Below are 21,237 nucleotides of genomic sequence, written 5' to 3'. Positions count from 1 at the left end.
GTTTGTGTGTGTACACGTGTGTGTGTGTGTGTGCATGTGTGTGTTGTACTTCTTCCAAAGGCTTTTGTTCACTTTTCCAGGACTGGAAAAAATGTTAAAGTAGTTTTTATATGCATCTGATTTTAAATTATAACTTCACCTGGTGGAACATAACCTGAGATCTTTCAGTAACAAAGTCTTGCACTCAGATCTAACTCCAATATGACTTTTACCCTGATAATCAATCAGGCTTTGGTCTAATATTTTCCATGTCAGTGGAGCAGTGAAACAGGAACAGAGCAGACACAATATGACTTATCTGAGCTAGTTTAAGTGTTGAACAGTCTCACCTGTACTCCTTTTGGTCCTTGTGGGCCTTGGGGCCCTCTCGCACCTTGTAAGCCCTGCAACACAACCGAACCTGTAATTACTAACAATTAGGTAAAGTAAATGCTTCATTTGTGGATGATTTGAGAGTTGCTACCTTCGGTCCAGGTGGACCATTCGGGCCTGGAACGCCGATGTCTCCAGGAAACCCCTTAGAAAAAGCATTAAAGAGATTACAGATGCTGTTACTGTAGTATCGCTACTTTCTTAAAAACTATTTTGGACAAATTTATACTCCATTTAAAAACAGCAAGTTTTAGTTAGGACCACTGACAGATTAAAAAGTAGCATAGGCTTCCAAAATCTGCTAACAGACTTCTACAAAGTTTATGTATAAACAAATACTGTAATGCCAAATAGAGCTGAGATTGAAAACCTTAATGCAGGATTGTGATGACACAATGTTTAATTTCCATCTAGAGCTGCATTTGTTGACATAATTTCAAAGATGCTGTAAAACAAAATAACCCAAAAGAAACTGAAACTATCTGTAATGCCTTTGTCACACCATTGTGTATCTAGCTTGCTTTCCTTTAACACATGGATACATAGAGCTTCCGGTGAATAATACTCTCCATAGTATTATCACACTACACTGTAGTGTGTGTGATGTGATCTCCAGATCAAAAACTTTTCTGGCATGGGTGACGTAACTTAGTGACTCTAAATGAATCCCACATGTTTTAAAATATCCCTAAGAGTTACGTAAATGTTGTGCCAATGGCTCGATGATGTGACTCTCATGCTATGCCATGCAGATGATCTGTCTACGCTAAGAAGATTTGCTAACTTAGTTTGCCGAATGCTGTAAATGGCTGACACAGCACACGGTTGGTTGTGTGTTTTGACTGATTAAAGACCTATTTCTCTACCACTTGGGTGAATTCTAGTGGTTGAGTTGTTCAGCGGGTAAAATAAGAATTAAACACATAATTTTTCTCAGTCTAAATGCTTCAAATGACACAAAATTCAAACCAGATGTCAGACAACCCCAGTAGTCCACACATGCAAAAAAATCAAAGTAAAAATAATCCAGAAAAAGAATTAAGGATAAGAAAATAAATGGAATGACAAAGCAAATAAGTACTAAATGCAGTCCAATGTATTAACATATTCAAGTCGCTTTCTTGGCAACTTCAAGATGTATGAAGGAATTAGCTGCATTGCTCAGGTGTGACTTTTGGCACATTCTTCAACACAACTGTTTTCAAATTTTGAAGATTTATATTGGATACAAGTCAGGTGTTTGTTCCATTTCAGCAAATTTGATTTACTTCTTTGAAACCAGTTAAGAGTTTCCTTGGCCTTCTATTTGGGACTATTGTCTTTCATCTTCAGATTTTTAATCAAAACTGTCCCTGTGCAATCCCCCCCACCCCCCTTCATTCTTTACTCAATTATTTGCAGTCTGTCGATATCAACTTAAAATAAAATAAAATAATAACAAGGATAAATAAATAAAACCTGACAGGTTCACAAACCTTTGGCTCTTTTAATTATCCAGAACTAAAACCTCCAGTTTTCAATAAAAGAATCTGACTAATAAGTTGCAGAAGTTGAAGCATGTGGATTAGGTTCAGATTTCAATTTTGTTTTAAATTTAAACTTGATTTTGAATGTGGAGTGAACTCTGCTGTAAACCTACATTTTAACATGAAATTATTTCATGTTAGCTGAAGTTAACTTCAGATGTTCTCTTTTTAAGCAAAACATGAAGGTTTTGTTATCTTTCTCTCTCCTTAGTTGTCATGCCATCTGTCTTGCATGTGAATGGTACCAGTATTATTAAACCTGAATTCCCTTTATTATCATTCTAGTGGAATCCTGATAGTGGGTAGCTATGAAAATCAATATATTGTTTATGTTCCAATCCCACAACACTCAAAAGTGAAGAATTAAGCTCAGTATGCTTTTACACCTGTTAATGTTTGGACATTTTTCTTTATTCAGCATTTTTCACTGTGCCACTGTCTAAGTCCAAAACCTGAACTCTTATTCATTTTTTTCAGCATGGAAAAATGTTTCCATGGAAAAAAAAAAAGTTAAATATTTGCATCTTCTCCCCTTTTGGGTATGTAACTATGCCAACAGTAATGGAGCAAACTATCACTGTGGTGTGGACTGACAGGAGCCCAGACAAGCAACTATTCAACAATGCTTGTAAGCAGCAATGGATTTTAAATAAACTCACTTCTATCTTTAGCCAGATGCTTCTTCAGTTTGAAAAGATCACCACAACACTCTCAAACATTAACTCTCAGTACCGGTGGAGGAGAAACCTTCAAGATATCAATAATTTCCTTTAACATTTTTACTAGAATTTGTTTATATCATCATCCTTTCAGTTTTCCAACAATTAAAAAACAAGTATAGTGATATATTTAATTCAATGGACTCAAAACAGTCTGAATTTAGTTCTGCTGTTATTTCTCAATTCATAAGTTAAAGTGTGTTGTACTAATATATAAAAAAAACCTGTATATCATTCCTACCTCTGGTCCTGGTGGCCCATGTGGTCCTTGTGTCCCAACTTCTCCAATTCTACCCTTTAAAGCAAAGTATATATAATATACACATGATAAAGCTGAATATGACAATATTCAGCTGTAAATAAGGAGCACAGCTATATTCATATTTCTCTGAAATTAGAGAACAAACAGACAGAATTGAACTCTGATTAACTCCGGTGGGTTTCTGCATCGACACAAATGTTAGATAGTAAAAACACATTCAGTAAAGTGATTAAGTTTTTCATCACAGAAACAGAACAGAGGTTTCCATCATCAAACTAAATCCCTTAAATCTTCTCAAAACCTGGCTGAACATCAAGTCCTCTTTGTAGTAATTACTCTGAACTCTCAGTCTATCCTACTTTGTATCCTAATCTTTCTGATTAGGTGTGATTAAATAAACAGCTACACTGATAATGTGAACAAATAAACCACGGATGTCCTGATCCAATCTCAGGTATTAGACTGAGATTCTCAGCATGGCTTTGGGAATCACATACAAAACTCAACTTGTACGATTACGTCATCGGCTCTCCTGTGAAGACAAATGAATTTTCTTGCTTTTTTTGAGGGCAATTTCTAACAGTCACACATTATTGCTTGCAAAATAATAATAGAATTTTGGAAAATCCTTAGCCTCATCGCATAATTGCCTAAGTCATATTTTGTCCAGATCTCTGCATAATATTGACCTCCTAATTGTCAATCTCCTCAGCCTATCAGAACACTTGCTACAGTCCAAAATCCATATTTCCCCAAGTCGTTCCTTTGAGTTAGACCTGCTTAAAAAATGTTTCTTCTTGTTTTCTGAAACATCAAACATATGGCTTAGACACTTATGCTAGGAGGTTAATAAAATAATCTTTAACAGAATTTCCACAAGGAATAGGAGTGGATTTCCCCTAAAATATAATGTTTTTTATATTTTTAAGTGGCTGCTGTTCCCTGTCTAAGTCACTTTTCACCAACACTACTAGATGTTGGACAGAGATCATGTGTAGCACTTCTTATGAAATTTGCAAAGCACTGTATTTGTGGGTTTTGTAGTCTCTAAATGTATCAGGGTCTTGTTTAATCTGATTGCAGCATGTTTATGCTTTTTTGACACAATGACAGGATCTGATATTATTTAGATAAGGTAATGAAATAAATGATATTAACTGTGAACAGGTACAGTTACTACATGCAGTGATCTTGGGTAGGTGGAAATGCTGGATACATGGTATTGAATTTACTAACTTTAAGAAAGTAACAGACCTGGACTCAGAATGACCAACATCTACTGTTAAATGAGTTGGATCAGTATCTTAATTAAACTTCTGTTTCGAGACTCACAATCATTGTAGCCATGTCACCTTGATTATCACATCTGAGCCAAACCAATAAAAACTGTCCCAAGTTATTATAACATTGCCAGACTAAGGAACCCTCTTTCCAATGGAGAACTGGAACGTACCGGTGGTCCTGGTTTCCCTCTGGGCCCAGCAGGACCAGGAGGACCAGCAACACCCTAAAACATACAAACACAATCATCTTCAACTGGTTTTGCTTTGTGTGAAATTGCAACATTACAGCAGAAAGCAAGTCTGCATGTGGGTCAGTGCAGTTCGGTACACCACTTTGTCTGTTTCCAAAGTAAAACCACCACAAACATCCGACCTGTACCGCACCATTCCTGGACCGTGGGAGAATGGTAGGGTCAGGGCGGAGCTACTGGTGTCACACGTCACAGTGCATTGTTTGGAGGCCAGAAAAACGTCACTGCTTGTGAAAAGGACAAGATATAGTGAGTCATGTTTGTCGTCGTCGGATTAATACGATGCAACATTAGGCGATTGGCTTTAGCCCCGCCTGCCCGCAGTGGAAACGCTCTCCTGAACACACCAGACCATCAAGAAGCATACCACACCACACTGACATGGGCTGTAACACTCATCACTGCAAGGCACAAGAATCATCTTAGCATAAGTGACAAATTCAAAGCAGTTTTAGAACTTGTCACTTCTTACCTTGTCACCTTGGTAGCCCATCTCTCCTGGCTCGCCCCTTTGACCCACTTCACCCTAGATTTTACAGTATCACACAAGATATAACACAACACTCCCCTGTCATAGTAATCACAATACAACAGGTTACAAATAAACACAATTCTAACATGGAATATATGTACACTGCACTTTATATTCTAGATTTTAAACTTTGATTATTTCAATCCTTAGTCATCCTACAAATTTATCTGAATACATTTAATCGACTTGTTGCAAAAAGCTGCTAAAACACAGATAGTTTGCATAAAACCCTAAAGTCAAAGTGCTTTCAGTCTAACTTGGAGGTTTTGACCTGGACAAATAATTCACTTTGACATCAGCTGTGGTTTGCTGCTCCAATCCCTCATTGCAATTTTATTATTCTGGCCTTTTTGTCACAGTTTGTGGTAGAAGTTGTGCATCAAACTGTCAACAGGGCAGTTGCAACTGGTGTAATTGCATTAGCTGAGCTAGTGGAATAAAACACACATATTCACAACAATAATATAAATATTTAAATCACCTTATCACCTTTCAATCCGGGCAGCCCGACGTGTCCTGCTGGGCCCTGCAGCAAGAACAAGAAGAAAGAAAAAAGTTAGAAAATAAACAATCAGTAATAACGTTAACATTGCGGCAATTGTCAATTGTCAACATTTCCATATTACATTTTTTGTTACTAATTTATGTCTCAGGTCTTATCATCTTTACCAAATGGGACGTTTTTAAAACATGGTACTTAAGTAACAATGAATTAAGTTAAATATTTACTAGATAAACCTACCTGAGGTCCTGTCATACCAGGCAGCCCTCGTGGTCCCTCTGGGCCTGGATCCCCCTGTTGGAAGAAGAAAATAATGAAATTTGGATTTTAAAAACTCTGAAAACTAAATTCACATGCTTTTGATAAAAACCCAAAACTTTTACTTCAACTCTTATGGCTACACAAATGCAAACATATTTTTTGAACCCAGAGAAACAAGCCGAGTTAATAATGTATCCATCTGTTTTGGATGAGCATGCAGGCTGCTTCCTTACTCACAGCCCAAACATCTACACCAACCAAAAGGCTTGGATTGAAAACAACCAGAAAGTGGAGCTGGACCCCCACAATGTGCCTCAAGGAAGAGAACATGCTGTCAAAACATCTGCAGCAATTGTTAGTAATAAAAACGGTGCCATGACATTGACACTGAACCCTCCATCCATTTTGGCATCTCTGATAAACATGTTTGTTTCTGACATCACCAGTGACTTCTCTGTATTCTCAGTGTCAAACAGTTTGGCCTCTTTCTCCTATCTCAGTATCTCCTTGATGAATTGGTCTCAACTCTGTGACCTGAGGGCACATATCTGGACTTTACCGAAGAGCAATGCATCATTGAAATATGCTCTCCCACTCATTCTAGCGCTAACTGTGCACTTCATAACCAGCTGGCAACTTGTGCAGCTTTGAAAGCAATACTTGTTATAGAGGGACGCCACGAAAACAATTTGTCTCTCATTCTAACTTAAATAGGGAGCTACAAATAGTTACAATATGTTGTGAATGTTGATATCATTTTTTAGTCTGAACAAGAATTGTGTACACAAGGTTGAATTCATTCAGATAAATGCATACAAATAAAACCTCAGCACCCACATTAATATGTTGTCCCTTAATGGCAACAAACACGCTCATGAGTCCAGAACTCTGGACTTCTTCTGTCCAATCAGCCTGCAGGAAACCGTGACCCTCAACAGCTTCATGATGCACATCATGGATCCTGGCTGCTATGACGATTTGGCGACCCCAATATCCCAATATTTTTACCTCATTTCCTTTTCTCATGATGCAATCTCTCTTGTGAAAAGCACCTGCAGCAACAACCCAATCAACATGATGCTGCCACCCCCGAACTGCACAGGTGAGCTAGTTTTCTGTCATTTGCAAGCTCCATCAGACTCCAGAACACGTCTCCAAAATTAAGTTTGAATGTATTTTCAGAATGTAATTATTGACGGTTCTGCATGTTGTTATTGGAAACAGGCTTCTTCCTCACTGAGTGGCCTTTCGGTACAGGAGTTGTTTTATGGTGTTTGATGTCACCCTCTCACCAACTTCAACCAGGATCTTCAGAAAGTTTTTTGATTTTGTTCTCGGATTGATTCGATTTGACATTTTTACTCGTATATAGTTATTGGAACGAAGCACCTAAAGGGATTTAGAGATTTTGCCCAAAGATGATCTGATCTTATTGAGCTTCACAATTCTGGCACAGGAATTTTAGTGTATGTAAGCTCCTAAATTTGACAAGATTAATGAAAAATATACAAAACACATTCATTAAGTTTTTACAATTTTGGTTACTAGCAAATGTAGCTATTTCTGTTCATATCATAACTGACCCAAAACAGGAAAGTTTAGCTTAATGTTAAACCATGAAAATAATTTTAAAAAAGGTTTTATATAATTTTTATACAATGTAAGTTTCTGGCTTCGGTGGTGTCTTTCAGTCTAAACTATAAAAATGTACCAGTGTGAAGAAAACAAGACAAATATCAGACTCACCCTCAAACCAGGAAAGCCATTAATACCAGAACCACCAACAGGCCCCTGTTAAATCATCACAGCACAAGACATTTTCAGAAACATTTTACAAACATGCATATAATATTAATCTAAACAGATTTATTTTTCTGGATCATGTATTTTCCTTTTGATTTCTGTTGCCACTAAGACCAATGAACAATAATAAAAAAAAAAGATGCACTACTTTTGATAAGTTACATTGTCATGTTCTGTTGTAAACAGACCCCTCTTGGGTATTAACAAACATAAAGATAAGTGTGCACACGTTAAACTTAACATTGCTCATTTTAAAACTACATTTAGTAAAATAAAAAGTGTCCAACAATACAAGATGATAAAAACAGAAACAGATTCTTAAACAAATGTGAATCCAGTCCAGTGAAAGTTGGAATCCAACTGGAGAAATAATGTTTAGTCCAGAAGTTGGGTACTTAAGCAGGGAACCAATAAAGTAAATGAAGTACTAAAGGTACATTTTACGTTTACAACAACTTTTTCATTTCACCTGGGTTTTGTAATACATACATTTTTAAATTCCAATCCACAGGTACTTCAAAGATTAGCGTTCTCACCTGGCTGCCATCTGGACCAGGTGGCCCCCTCTCCCCGACGTCTCCTACCACACCCTGTGGAAGAAGCAAAACATGTTTTACAAAGGAGGACACACCTTGTTTATTCCACTCCTGTTTGTTTAAATAACAGTTTCAGTCCCAAATATGAGACCTACGCTTCCTTTGGCCACTATGCAATAAGGGAAAGACAAGCAAACACGCCACTAAGAGCAAGCTGAAGTTTAAGATGAAAGTTTAAACTAAAACAAGTCGTTTTAGCTTAGTTGTTTAAAAATATACACATAAAACACGCTAATAGCCCAAACCCAGAAAATGCATTTGTGCCTTTTACAATGTACCAGGAATTATTTCCAATTTAAACCCTAGAAAACCTGTACGTACCAAAATAAACCTATTTTAACACAGGTTATGTTTGTGGATCTAAATCGCTCCACTAGGATGTGTTTACTTTAAGTCCAACAATCTATTGGATTTCCCAGACTAATGTAGAGAGAACTCACCTGACCCTCAAACAGCTAAACACAGATAAGTACAAAAAAATGATCAAAAACAAACTGTATTACGTGTCTTCCTTTTGGGCCAGGTTTTCCAACAGGACCAGGAATGCCCTAGAAAATAAAACCAAATAGTTAATCAAACCTTCCAAGACACCAGACCTCCGTGACCCTGCAGGGATGGGCAGGTATAATCAACGGATGGATGGAATACACGTCACTTCTGCAGAGACATCCATTTAAGAAATTAGTAAAAGTCAAAAGTATATAAATGTGCAACTTTGGAAAGTAGATTTACACTAACACTGAATTAAAAAAATTTATTTCATACTTTTCCAAGTGAGGATTTGCTGGGGGGTTTTCCAGCTTAGAACAAGAAAGTCCGAACTTCCAGGTACAAATCAGACACAACACTTTGAATAAAACCCCACTATGTAATGTGTATGTAAACAGCTAATTTGATTAAGTTGAAATATCTTGATACGGCTAAAAAATAAAAAAATAAATCAATTATTCTGTTATTATTATGCATATGTACAAGATTACATGCCCGTATTTTTCGGACTATAGAGCCGCATCCACAAAGTTTTTTTTTTGTTTTTGTTTTTTTTTAAACTGGAAACATAAGCCGCACCAGGCTAAAAGTCGCTGGTATATCAGCTACTCTCCGTTTTCCACAAGGAAACAAATCTATTAAGGACGCAGCCCAGCGTCTCCAACCATGGATTCGTTCACGCCGAGCTTATGATCAGCGGCTATCGATCTGTAGTCTTCAACTTAAAAGACTCATGAACTTCTTCCCATGATGAGCGGGTATGGGTTTGAAGACATTTCTCCGCTGCTAGCATGTTTGTTCTACAGGAAAATCAGCACTTTCTTCTTTGATTTCCAATTTTGACTTCCAATGATTCACTTCATGCTAAAGCGCCCCCTGGTGGTTGAAGAAAAAGCCACAGGGCAAAATCGGGCATGTTTCAAAGTGTGGGGAAAAAGTAGCGGCGTATAGTACGGAAAATAAGGTAGGTTTTGCAGAAAAGCTCTTTAAAGTTTGACACAGTTATAAGCAGATATTTACACATAAAAAAGTACACATTCAGCTTTTTTACTGTCTGACATTAAATCAGAATAAAAACCTCCTGAATTAGGTCAGTTAGTATCACCAAAATCATTCATATTCCCTAAATGCCAAAATAAAAAAAGTGACAGATATTCTTTTAACTTTCCTTAAATTCAGAGGTTTTGTGTTTTCTTCCACACGCTTTTTAGAAAGTTTGGAGTTCTGTTCCTCCTTACAGATCAAACAGGTTTTTCAGAATGCTTGTGCAGAGTGTAGCTTCAAGCTTCAAGCTTCAAGCTTCTCGCTGTCAGAACTTTACATGAGCAAGCTACAGCTCAGCTACATCAAAGTAGCAGCTAGCCCTTCATGTGGTCCTTCAAATATGCTGGTTTTTAGCATGTTCCTCATCCTCCGTGATTAAGGCCAGCTGATTGAGTATCATACCAAGGTATCATCAGAAGGACACATTGCTTTCATAACCATTGCCTCTACATGTGGAGAAATCATTTTTCAAAACTGCTCACACTCATCTCTTCAAGCTTCAAGCTAATTTTTTTTTCTACATTTTCTTTTTTCTTTGGACTTTTTGTGCTTTTCTGCCAAATGTAACGATGGTTGTTAAAAACAAAACATCCATTTCACTGTCAGAAGACCACAAGACATGGCCCCAAATGTTAAGAACATCTGAAAGCATTTGCAAAAGTGCAATCTGGGTTTTTTATGTCCTTATTCCTTTTAATGTTGCACCGCCATTGTCCCTTTTCTGAACAGAACATTCCCATTTTGTTTGTACTGCATTATAATAATAATCAGGCATATTAAATTATACCAGAGTTCCTGATATCTTCGGTGATTTGTTTAGCTGTTTCTATGATGTCACAAAGGAAAGCAGACTATTTTAGGTGTTGCCTTAAAATAAATCCTCAGGTGTCTCTAATTATCTAAGATTTTGTGAATTAACCTGACAAGCCTGCTTAGTAGTTTTAATACATGTCACTTTCTGAATTTTAGAAAAGTAATAACTACAACATCTAAAAACATACTATTGCTCATTGTTCTGGCTGTAAACAAATGGAAATGACTTAGCTAATCGTAATGTACCTTAAAAAAAATGACAAAAGTTTAATCTGAGTTCTTGACAGATTGTGAAAAAGCCCTTGTATTTTAATGCACATATGAAACATGCACTACTAAAAACATAACACACTTACTTTCTCCCCTTCCAGCCCTGGTGGTCCAGCAACGCCAGGAGGCCCAATGAAACCCTAAACATTGGGACACATTATATGAATACTTTTAAACAATATTTAATTGGGAAAAAATTTAAACTAAACTTTTTTATTGTAGATATAAAATAAACCTGTTTTATATTAATAAAACACATACTTTCAATTAAAACTGAATGATTCTTTATAAGCAATAACATTTTGGTTTTACAGCTGCTGGCTAATGCTAGCCAAAAAGTAGTACTTGTGAGCATTTGGAAGTCATTTTTAAACCAGGAAATAGTCCAAAAGCATGTGTGACAGGGACAGAAAGTGACACAGTTACAGAGGAACTGTCTCTTCGTGGAAGTCCTCTGTAACATGTATTGGGAAGCCTGTAAATGATCTGTTACTATCATCTCCAAAGCACTTCAGGACTGTTTCCCAAAACACTCTTTTATTTCGTTTTTAAAGGGAAAAGGAATAAAGCAAGAATATTTTGCTCCAGAGCTTTTGTTTTTACATAATTTAGTTTAACGGACCATGAGCCCGTTAAACCTGATGATCCTCGGATTAGTCATTAGAAACACATCATGATGACTGTGCAATACGTAAAGCTTCAAAGTTAGGATACAACTGCAGCCAACAGTGAGTCATATGATCATAAAGTGTTTTGTGAAAGCACCCACATCACTGGAGCACAGCTTTTCACCTTACAACAAAAACAGTTATTGTTTCGTTGGGATTCTTGGTGACGACTAAACACAAAGTCACAAAGAATCATGAGCAGACATGGAAATTGTAGATTTTTTTAACAAGTAAAAATCGAAGAAGTGTGGTTAGTACCCTTGAATCTATGCGTTGTAAAACCCATTTTTTTTGCAATCACAGCTGCAAGTCTTTTGGGGTATGTCTCCACGTCTATGAAGCGTTTGCTCGTTGTTGTTGCTTTATGATTGGTAAGTCAGAAAAACACACAATTACACAAAGATAGACTATATTTCCAGGTAGGGAAGCTTGTGAAGGTAATATGTTGCACAGAATATTATTTAGAGAACCTAATATAAATGCACTCCACACTTTTCAGATCTTCAGGCGTGCATGCATTTGTCACGCTCCGTCCACTTTACAGTGACATGGTACATTGTGTTGGTCTGTTACAAAACGTTTAAGACGTATGAATACTTTTGCAATGTGCTGTAAACAAAGAGCTTCAAAAAAGGAAATTAATACATCATTAAAAGCAGAAATACAGTGATTTGACAAACTGCTGCACAGAAATGTTCTGTATCATCTTTGTTCTTTTCGTGCATGTGTCAGTGTGTTTCTAACTCACCACGTCTCTTTCTCCTACACTTCAGCCTTATCAAAGCTCTTTCTGTCCTTTTCTCCATGCCAACCTCAGCCTGACACTGTAATCCCAGCTATCCTCTTTCTCCCAGTTGCAGTTTTCCACATAAAGTCCCTTTCTCTCACCGGCTCGTTTAGCCATCCCCTCTGTCTGCTTTCAGACTTTCTCTAATCTATTTTTCCTCCATCCTCTTCTCCTCCCTTGATTTTCTTGTTTTTTTTTATGGTGGCATTCCTCTGCAAAGAATGAACTACAGTTAGAAGAATAAGTGAGGCTTCAAAGTGACAACCCGATGTCACACTAGGCCTCACATGAGGACTCCCCTAAGGCGGTATGATGAAAATGCGAGTCTTATCCTGATCTTTCTCTATGGAGCGAAGTTAAGCACCTGACACCGTCTTGATCCTTTCAGGAAATGAAGTGTTTAATCCAAAGCTGTAGAAGAAAAGAGGGCAGAACAGGAGCGGAAAGCTACTTACACGGACACCTTTAGGTCCGGGGCTACCTTGTGGCCCAGCTAAGCCCTAAAAGAAAAACAAAGTTTTGATCAACAAGACACATTTGTGAAGAACAGTCATTCTAACTTAATACACACTTATACAAAAGATTGCTATTGTCAGCTGGATGAAAACCTGAGATCATTTAAATTAAAATCAACTGAGAGTGGAATGAGTGCAGAGAACAGCAGAGCAGATGATATCAGGGACGTTTTACTGTAAAATTGATTCATGGAGAAACATTTCTTGTGTTTTTCACTGCACCTGCCTGCCAGGGTAACCTGCAGCTCCAGACTCCCCGGGAGGTCCTGGTATGCCCTTCAGTAAGAAAAAGAGTGAGATTAGGTGGAACGGATGAACTGAAAGAGGAGAAACACAGGCTTCTGCTGCTGCTGTCTGCAAGAATAAAACACACTCTGTTCAGTCCAGACAACCCCGTCTGCTAACTGTTGCTTCCTGCAGAGCTCCAACCTGACTCGCCCTCTCTTACTGTCTTTTTTTTTTAACTAACCTCATTTGTTAGCATTTTGACAACCTGGAAGGTGTTTCCAGCAAGGAAAAGTGGGATTTAAACTGAGGACAAAAGAAAACACTGACTGCATTGTACAAGCTGATGCCCTTCCCACAACCTGTCTGAGTTTTGAGAGGGTGCAAACATATAAGTGTTTGCAAGCATTTTTACTTAAATAGTATCATCACAAACTGTAACTTGATATCAAATAAGGATGATGCAGCAGTTTAGCATCAGTAAGAAATACTGCCACCTGGAGATGGGAGTAAGCAGTCACATAAACCCAATGTTTTTGACCATTTCTGTGGAAAATTAGCAATTGTGCGTCAGTGCGAAGAAATACAGGAAACTTTAATCACACAAAACCAAAGGGACTGACTGGAATTCAGTCTGAATTAAAAATGATTACTTACTTGTTCTCCTGGTGGGCCAGGTGCACCTTGATAACCCTTAAGACCCTTCAAAATTAGAACAAGAAAAATATTTTTTGCATACTTTTAAAAAGAAAAACATCAGAGAACAGACTACAGGTGTGTTCTACAAGAGCCTCAACAGTTTGTGGATATTTGTTTATGCAATACGGGAGTATATATGTGACATGAGTCAAGAAAACATTACAGAAAATGCCAACATTTGTACAAAATTATAGAAAATAAACTAAAATAATATTAAACATAATTCATTTCCAGTATAGATAAAAGAAATAAATAATAAATAAAAGAACAACTACCAAATAAATAACTTCCTTGTTTTTGAATTATAAGTATTGATGCCAGTCAAGTCCCTATGAGGGTATTTTATGTCCATTTCTGTTTATGGTGTTATGCCAGGTTTTGTACAGATAATAATAAAAAAAAAATCATAACCCATTTTCAAATGCTCGTCTATGCTAATTATTTTGTTTTAACATAATTGTCGACCAATAAAAATTCCCTAATGGTCATTTTATTTCTGGAGTGATAACAGCAACTTGTCATGAACTGCTTCAGATTTTGTGACACATGAATTTTCACACTGAATTAAAAACGCACAAGGCTGTAAAGAGCACAGAGCCAGTCATTTCCTCTGAAATGACCTGATATGACATCACAGTGAGTGTGATGGGTATATTAGGTTTAATGAGGGTAAACACCAGTGTGGTCTCCTAGGGGTCAAAGTTAATATAAACTATGTTGAGAGGGAACATATAAAAGTTTCAGTAGTAGATTACTGAAACAGCTGCACTGGAAGAACTGAGCAGCACAACAGTTCACTATAATAACACAGCTGTCATCACGATCAGAACCCATCTGAAGCTGGGTGATCGCAGCCAAAAACAATTTCATCACCAAACCCATTCAAGCCAGACACTGACCACACTCACAAAACAATCTGAGTCAACTGCGTATAATGCATGTTGACACAAGTATAACGCATAAGTACTTGTGACGACTTCTGGTCAAAATAAAATGCTGACTTCTTATCAGCTGAAACATGCGTAACCTAAACTTTGGCAATGTGCAAACAAGTCCAAGCAGTTCAACGTAGAAAATGCCTGCTCCAAAGCAACACAAACAAAATGACAGTAACCAGGGATACATTGCTGTGTGTTATCAAAAACTGAATACAGGACATAAAAAGGCAAGGAAGTTAAAAATGCACGATTAATCTACGTTTTTTTTGTTTTGATGTAAATATGTTTTAGTGATGAAGACAAAAACTACAGCAAAAATCTTCTAAATAAAATAATTTAATAAATTGTGCCTTGCAATGTGATCATTTGAAATGATCACATTTTGCTATGCCACAGGAAAATACCTGAACTTTGACTAGACCTTTAGAGGACATAAACTGCACCTTTGTCTAAGCTCTTTTGGCTTCCATCAGGTTTTCTTGGTGCATCAGTTTGCATTTAACTCCTTCCATCTTTCACATGTTTGTCTTGTCTCATTTTGGCTAACAAACAACACATTTCCTTCAGGTTCTCTTTCATAAAGGCCTATAATTTGTGGAGGACATTACCAATCACCTTTGTTTTTATAGATTTAAAGTTGTGCAACACTTTTTTCCATTTTTGGATGAACAGAGCTCCTTAAAATTTGTGATCTTGTTTTGAATTTCTCCATAGCTTTATCAGGTGTGCTCCTTGGTCTTACTGATGCTGCTGGTTTGCTTTGGATTCTCTTCTTCTTTAGTAAAAACATTGCATATCTGCATATTTACAAGAAAGAAAAAACTGCTGGTGCTGCTCAGAGTGCTGATGGAATGGCAAACTTGGCAAAAATAAAGCTGGTTTTGATTCTAATGTTTAGAGATATAAACAAAAGTACTCCACACTTTTCTGAATTTTATTTTAAAAATTGAAAATCGTGTATCATTTTGCTTTCACTTCAGAAAATGTGTATAACAGTGTGTTAGTCCAACTTGTCTAAATAAAATACACCAGAATGTGGCTGTAATGTGGAAAAAATGTAATTGGTATGAACACTTTTGAAGAGGTAAAACTAATAAAATTAGATTTTCATGACATAACTATATACACCTTTAAAATTGTGTAATTCCAAGTAAACCTCAAAAGCAAGCACAAAGTTTCCTACTGATTGATTCAAAGGCTGTTTTTGTTGCCTTGATAGCAGCTCATGCATTACACACAACCAGAAAACCAGACACATTTATTCCTACCGGCGGTCCTGGAAATCCTTTCGGTCCAGGTGAACCAGGTGGACCTCTGTCACCCTAATGACACAAACGCAGACAAATCGCAAAAAGTTAACATTAAAAACCAAGTAACAATTAAACCAACAGTGGAGGCTCCTTCAGTTATGTCAGTATTTATTTAAATGTTTCTTTTATGCAATAGTTATTTATAATTTCCCTTTTTCTGTAATACTGCTTTAAGATGTTTGCTAATATGGGTGCACACATTTAGTAAACAATTGAGATATGTTTATGTTGCTAATCGCTATATTTATTTTTTTGCTGAGATTTGATGGCTGTGGGAGAGGACCGGTTATGATGTAACACCAGGAAGTGGAGCAATCCATCAGGCTGCTGGAAGCAGGGGACGCGACTCTGGAGAAGCTACCAATCTCTTTTGGTTCATCCATCCATCCATCCATCCATCCATTTTCTTACACCCTTGTCCCTCAGTGGGGTACGCTAGCCTCTCGGGCGAGAGGCAGGGATCACCCTGGACAGGTCGCCAGTCTGTCGCAGGGCAACACAGAGACACACAACCATGCACACACACACTCACACCTAGGGGCAATTTGGAGAGGCCAATTAACCTGACAGTCATGTTTTTGGTTTTTGGACTGTGGGAGGAAACCGGAGTACCCGGAGAAAACCCACCATGCACAGGGAGAACATGCAAACTCAATGCAGAAAGACCGGGGCCGGGAATCGAACCCAGAACCTTCTTGCTGCAAGGCAACAGCTCTACCAACTGCGCCACTGTGCAGCCCCTCTTTTAGTTCCGGCGTTGAGAAACATTTTTGATGTTAGGATGTTTTAGTTTTCACATGTGGGTTGTAGTGATCGTTTGTTGATTTGGATTAGTCGCCTCGGTTTAGTCATTGTTGGTCTCCTTTTTCCCCTCGTTTCTTGCAGACTAGCCTTCGTGTATAAATTCCCCTGAATGTTCATTGTGAGAGAGCAGTTAGTTAGATTTGTCTTGTATAAAGTTACATATTTGATGACATAAGTACTGCCACCAAACTAATTAAAGCACTTTTTTAATACTCAAATGCTAAAAGAGTAAAATTTACTACTCACTAGTAAAATAAAAAAACTGCAGTGAAAAAAATAGCAAATAACACTAAAGCCAGTGTTTCTCCATCTGTTGTATGTATTTTAAACCTTGCTGCTTCTCATCAGAGTAACAACCTGGGAATGATTTTGGCTGTTAAAATAATAAGAGAGAAGGCTACAACCATGGAGATAAAAAAGACATTGTCAGTCATTATGAGAAAGAAGAATGTTTTTTGATTCCTAATAGTCGAAGAGGTGAAAGGCCCAGTCTAAAATGAGATAACAGCATGACCAGCACTTTAAAGCACTTTAAAGCTTGACTCATCCATTTGTCTCTAACTGTCGTCTAACATTGCACACAGTGGTCAATGGGAACCCCAAGCAGAGTTCAGAGGGTTTCATCTTCCAAACAGCACAATTTTATTAAAAACACTTCTTCGGTGCAAAAAGAGGCAGAATATGTACCATGTTAATATTTCAATATTCAGAGTTTTATGTTTGAAATAACTCATCAATGTGACATTGCATTGACACCTCATAAATACAGTACTAAAATTTTGTTTGTAACTAATTCAACTTTAATGTCTTGCTATCAAGAAAGTATTGCAAGGCAAAATAACTTCAGGTATTTTTTTTTCCTTTTTTTGTTGAGTACAGAAAGTGATGAACTTGGTGGAATCAGAATGCATGTAATTAGATCAAGATACTTAGCCATGCTGCTCAGGAAAATCATTACTTTCATGACGTTTGGACAAAAATGAAACGAGGATGGAGCGACGCAATAAGAGAAAACAGCTGTGGTGACGCCACACAGATCAGTGTTAGCAGCATGACTCAGAAATGTTAAATGAGGGAATAAGAAGTTCTTATAAAAATGAGAAAACACACACAAAAAATTAAACTTGAAGCAGTAAAGCACCAAACAAAGTAAATACTTAACATGCAGCAATGTGTTATAAATAAACATTTGCTGTTTGTGTCAGACTGGGTTGGCTTGTTAAAACATTTACCTTGCATTATACTGTAGGGTAAGCTTGTTTTGGTTATGAGTTCATATAAAGGAAAATGTTGAAACTGGGTGACAGAATCATCCTAAGAGGAAAGCAGTTAACCGTTGTCTGGGTTCACCCGTGGCAAACAGGTTGGAGGTGACGGATCCGACAAAATGCAGCCTGCAAACTCTTTATGGAACAGTGTTCCCTCGCCCGGACGTGGGTCACCGTCCTCTGGAGAACAGCTGGGGTGACGCCGTGCGTGGATGTTGGACACACTGGTGAGAACCTGAGCTTTTACCCACGGAGACCGGTCAGGCACAGTCCAAAAAGGAAACGTGTGCTCTAGTGGGACGATGGTGGCAATAGTGGTGGCAGTTTGTCCCTCAATCGGTGGGTTGTCTGTCTGCCTCTGTCGTTGTGTCCTTGTGCAAGATGTGCATGAATGGGTGAATAACTGAATGTAGTGTGAAGCGCTTTGGGGTCTGATGATGGCCTTGACAAGTACGCACCATTTTACTTGTGGGAGCGACCAAAGCGATGACCAAAGGCAGGGACTTTGGTGGTCTGATCATCAGCTACAGAAGCTATTTAAATCCTTTGGGGTTGTAAATTAAATAATGATGTACACATATACTTGAACTAATAATAAATCCAGATCCAGAGTTCTTTGGAAAAAATGTTGCGAATCTTTCTCTCGTCAGGATTTTAAGTCAGATTCAGGTCTGGGCCTTTTTCTTGTGAAGTTATTGATTCGGTTGTTTGTTTTTGTTCATCTTTGTGTCAACAAATATATTTACTCTTACATAGATTTTTTTACAAGGCTGCACAGTGGCGCAGTTGGTAGAGCTGTTGCCTTGCAGCAAGAAGGTTCTGGGTTCGATTCCCGGCCCCGGTCTTTCTGCATGGAGTTTGCATGTTCTCCCTGTGCATGGTGGGTTTTCTCCAGGTACTCTGGTTTCTTCCCACAGTCCAAAAACATGACTGTCAGGTTAATTGGCCTCTCTAAATTGCCCCTAGGTGAGAGTGTGTGTGCATGGTTGTTTGTCCTGTGTGTCTCTGTGTTGCCCTGCAACAGACTGGCGACCTGTCCAGGGTGACCCCGCCTCTCGCCCGGAACGTTGGCTGGAGATCGACACCAGCAAGCCCTCCCGACCCCACTGAGGGACAAGGGTGTAAAGAAAATGGATTAATGGATAGATTTTTTTACCTTTTGCCCTGGCGAAGCTTGGCCTGGAGAGAGACCTGGGTCTCCTTTTGAACCCTGGAACAGAAAAAAGGTCACAATGTCAGCTGGTTTTGAGGAACAGTGGGAAAAGTTGAAGACCAGAGGAGCATTTTTGACCTTCACACACATTATAAAACTCCAACTACTGATTTGCTCTCTTGTTCAACAAAATTTTAACCCTTAACATAGTGACATGAACCAAGTTCTCATAACTTATCTCACAATGTTTCCAAAGCTATAAATAAATCTTCTGACATCTACCAGGTGTTCCATGCCTGCTCTGAAATACCTGTGCTTATTTACTCCACATGTTTATTAGACCCCCTACCTTTTAAACGTATTTCCTTCCAGGGCTCAGAATTTCCACAAGAACAATTTAACATCAACCAGATTTTGAGAATCATGTTACCACAGTTTGACATCCAGCGAGGCATACAACCCAAAAACCAAAACTCTGTCCTGTTTGAACAACAGTCAGCAATGCGTGAAGCCCACTGACAGGCTCTTTTAAGCATAAAGTGGACTGTTTGAACATATCATGCAGTCAGCCAACTTCTCTGCTCGTGTTCACAACATATTTCAGTGAGTGATGGTCTCTCTAACCGAGTCAAACTCTCTCTTATTCCCTTTATTTCTCGAGTTCCAGGGAGTTAGACTGACTCATCAACTAGTCACTATGGTATTAGACAAACTTTTTATTTGTCTTCATAAATGTGGGCGTACAGCTGGCAGGAACAGCTAGTCAGCAGGTGGAAGAGTGTTGCACAATCACTGAGTGAAGCTGAGCCAAGTATGCCTAGTGAATCAAAAGTGTCAGAAAAGACTCAGAAGAAAACCATCTAGTACCGCTGTTTTATTTTACAGGATCTAAAACATGTAATAGTTCCTAATTTTTAATCTATGATGCATTTAACCCTCCTGTTATGTTCGTTTCTAAGTACAGCAACAAACTTCCTGGGTCAATTTGACCCAGGAAGTGTTTAATCATGCAATAGAGTCAGAAACCAAAAACAGTCCTCCAAAACATTTTTGTATCTGATTATTAACTCCAATCAATGTTTGTGCAATGATTTTTTTTATTTCTCACAAATAAAGGATCAATGACGACAATTTACTCATTTGGACATAAAAAATGGGGGGGAAAAAATAGACACAAAAAAAACAATAATTTCCTTGAAATTGATCTTTTGTAAAATGTTTATATTACATTTTGATTTTTTCTTTCAAGGGGTGATCATTATAATTGGACTTGAGACATACTGTTCTTGGTCAAATTGACTCGCTGATTAAAATCAATACAAATGAGTCATGCAGAGAGTATTTTTGTTTTCCTCCACTTCTACAGAGTGTCCACTCAGTGTGGGTGGAGTTTGTCCACGGGAACAGAAAATGTTCCCGTCAAAAGTTGTATGAACACCTGCTTTCTCGCAGTTCATAGTGAAGTAAAGAAAATAGTGAGAAACTGGGCTTGTGTGTGTGTGTGTGTGTGTGTGTGGGTGTGTGCGTGTGTGTGTGTGTGTGTGTGTGTGTGTGTGTGTGTGTGTGCGTGGGTGTGTGCGTGTGTGTGTGTGTGTGTGTGAGAGTGTGTGTGTGTGTGTGTGTGTGTGTGTGTGTGTGTGTGTGTGTGTGTGTGTGTGTGTGTGTGTGTGTGTGTGGTTAAATATGGTTCATAGCTGCAAGGAAACATATAGAATTGGACATTTTCTGATCTTTTTTACCCTTCAACTTGACTTCTGGGTCAAATTGAAACAAACAGTATTTATGTAATATGTAAAGACAGGGGGAGCTGCAAATGTGTAAAATTAATACATTTCCAATTTATACATAGAGTGCACCTATTAAGACAAATATAAAAAGTTTCATGCAAAAAAATACTTCCAACAGTTTTTAAAAAAAAATGTAAACTTTAAAACGGGTCAATTTGACCCGTAGTATAACAGGAGGGTTGAGACTAAAAGTTACGATAAATCTGTTTATCAGTGTTAGAGTGGAAGACCTACTGATCTTTTATTTCTCCGCCTGCAGCATGGCTTGCTTTGTATGCCACTGATTGCACGGTGCAGCCTCGCTGTAGCAGCCATCTAGGAAAACTGCTACCACAAACATCTGCTTGAGGCTACCCACAT

At 38.0% G+C, this 21,237-nt stretch overlaps 1 protein-coding gene across 1 annotated transcript in view; it reads right to left on the bottom strand.

The window, feature by feature from the left end:
- Positions 1 to 21,237, bottom strand: part of col24a1 (collagen type XXIV alpha 1) — an 84,934-nt gene that overhangs the window by 39,433 nt on the left and 24,264 nt on the right. Inside the window, exons 6-21 of the mRNA XM_017304551.2 lie at positions 19,094 to 19,147; positions 15,824 to 15,877; positions 13,576 to 13,620; positions 12,916 to 12,969; positions 12,634 to 12,678; positions 10,810 to 10,863; positions 8,611 to 8,655; positions 8,048 to 8,101; positions 7,455 to 7,499; positions 5,688 to 5,741; positions 5,427 to 5,471; positions 4,886 to 4,939; positions 4,333 to 4,386; positions 2,859 to 2,912; positions 464 to 517; positions 330 to 383 (exon numbers count right to left, since the gene is read on the bottom strand). Of these exons, the coding sequence (XP_017160040.2) occupies positions 330 to 383; positions 464 to 517; positions 2,859 to 2,912; positions 4,333 to 4,386; positions 4,886 to 4,939; positions 5,427 to 5,471; positions 5,688 to 5,741; positions 7,455 to 7,499; positions 8,048 to 8,101; positions 8,611 to 8,655; positions 10,810 to 10,863; positions 12,634 to 12,678; positions 12,916 to 12,969; positions 13,576 to 13,620; positions 15,824 to 15,877; positions 19,094 to 19,147 (819 nt within the window). The remainder of the gene's footprint in view (positions 1 to 329; positions 384 to 463; positions 518 to 2,858; positions 2,913 to 4,332; positions 4,387 to 4,885; positions 4,940 to 5,426; positions 5,472 to 5,687; positions 5,742 to 7,454; positions 7,500 to 8,047; positions 8,102 to 8,610; positions 8,656 to 10,809; positions 10,864 to 12,633; positions 12,679 to 12,915; positions 12,970 to 13,575; positions 13,621 to 15,823; positions 15,878 to 19,093; positions 19,148 to 21,237) is intronic.

The sequence above is a fragment of the Poecilia reticulata genome, chromosome 4, assembly GCF_904066995.2.
Source record: "Poecilia reticulata chromosome 4, P_reticulata-male-v2, whole genome shotgun sequence".
Lineage (NCBI taxonomy): Eukaryota > Metazoa > Chordata > Actinopteri > Cyprinodontiformes > Poeciliidae > Poecilia > Poecilia reticulata.
Note: the sequence above shows the minus strand (reverse complement) of the source record. Positions and strands in the feature narration are given on the sequence as shown.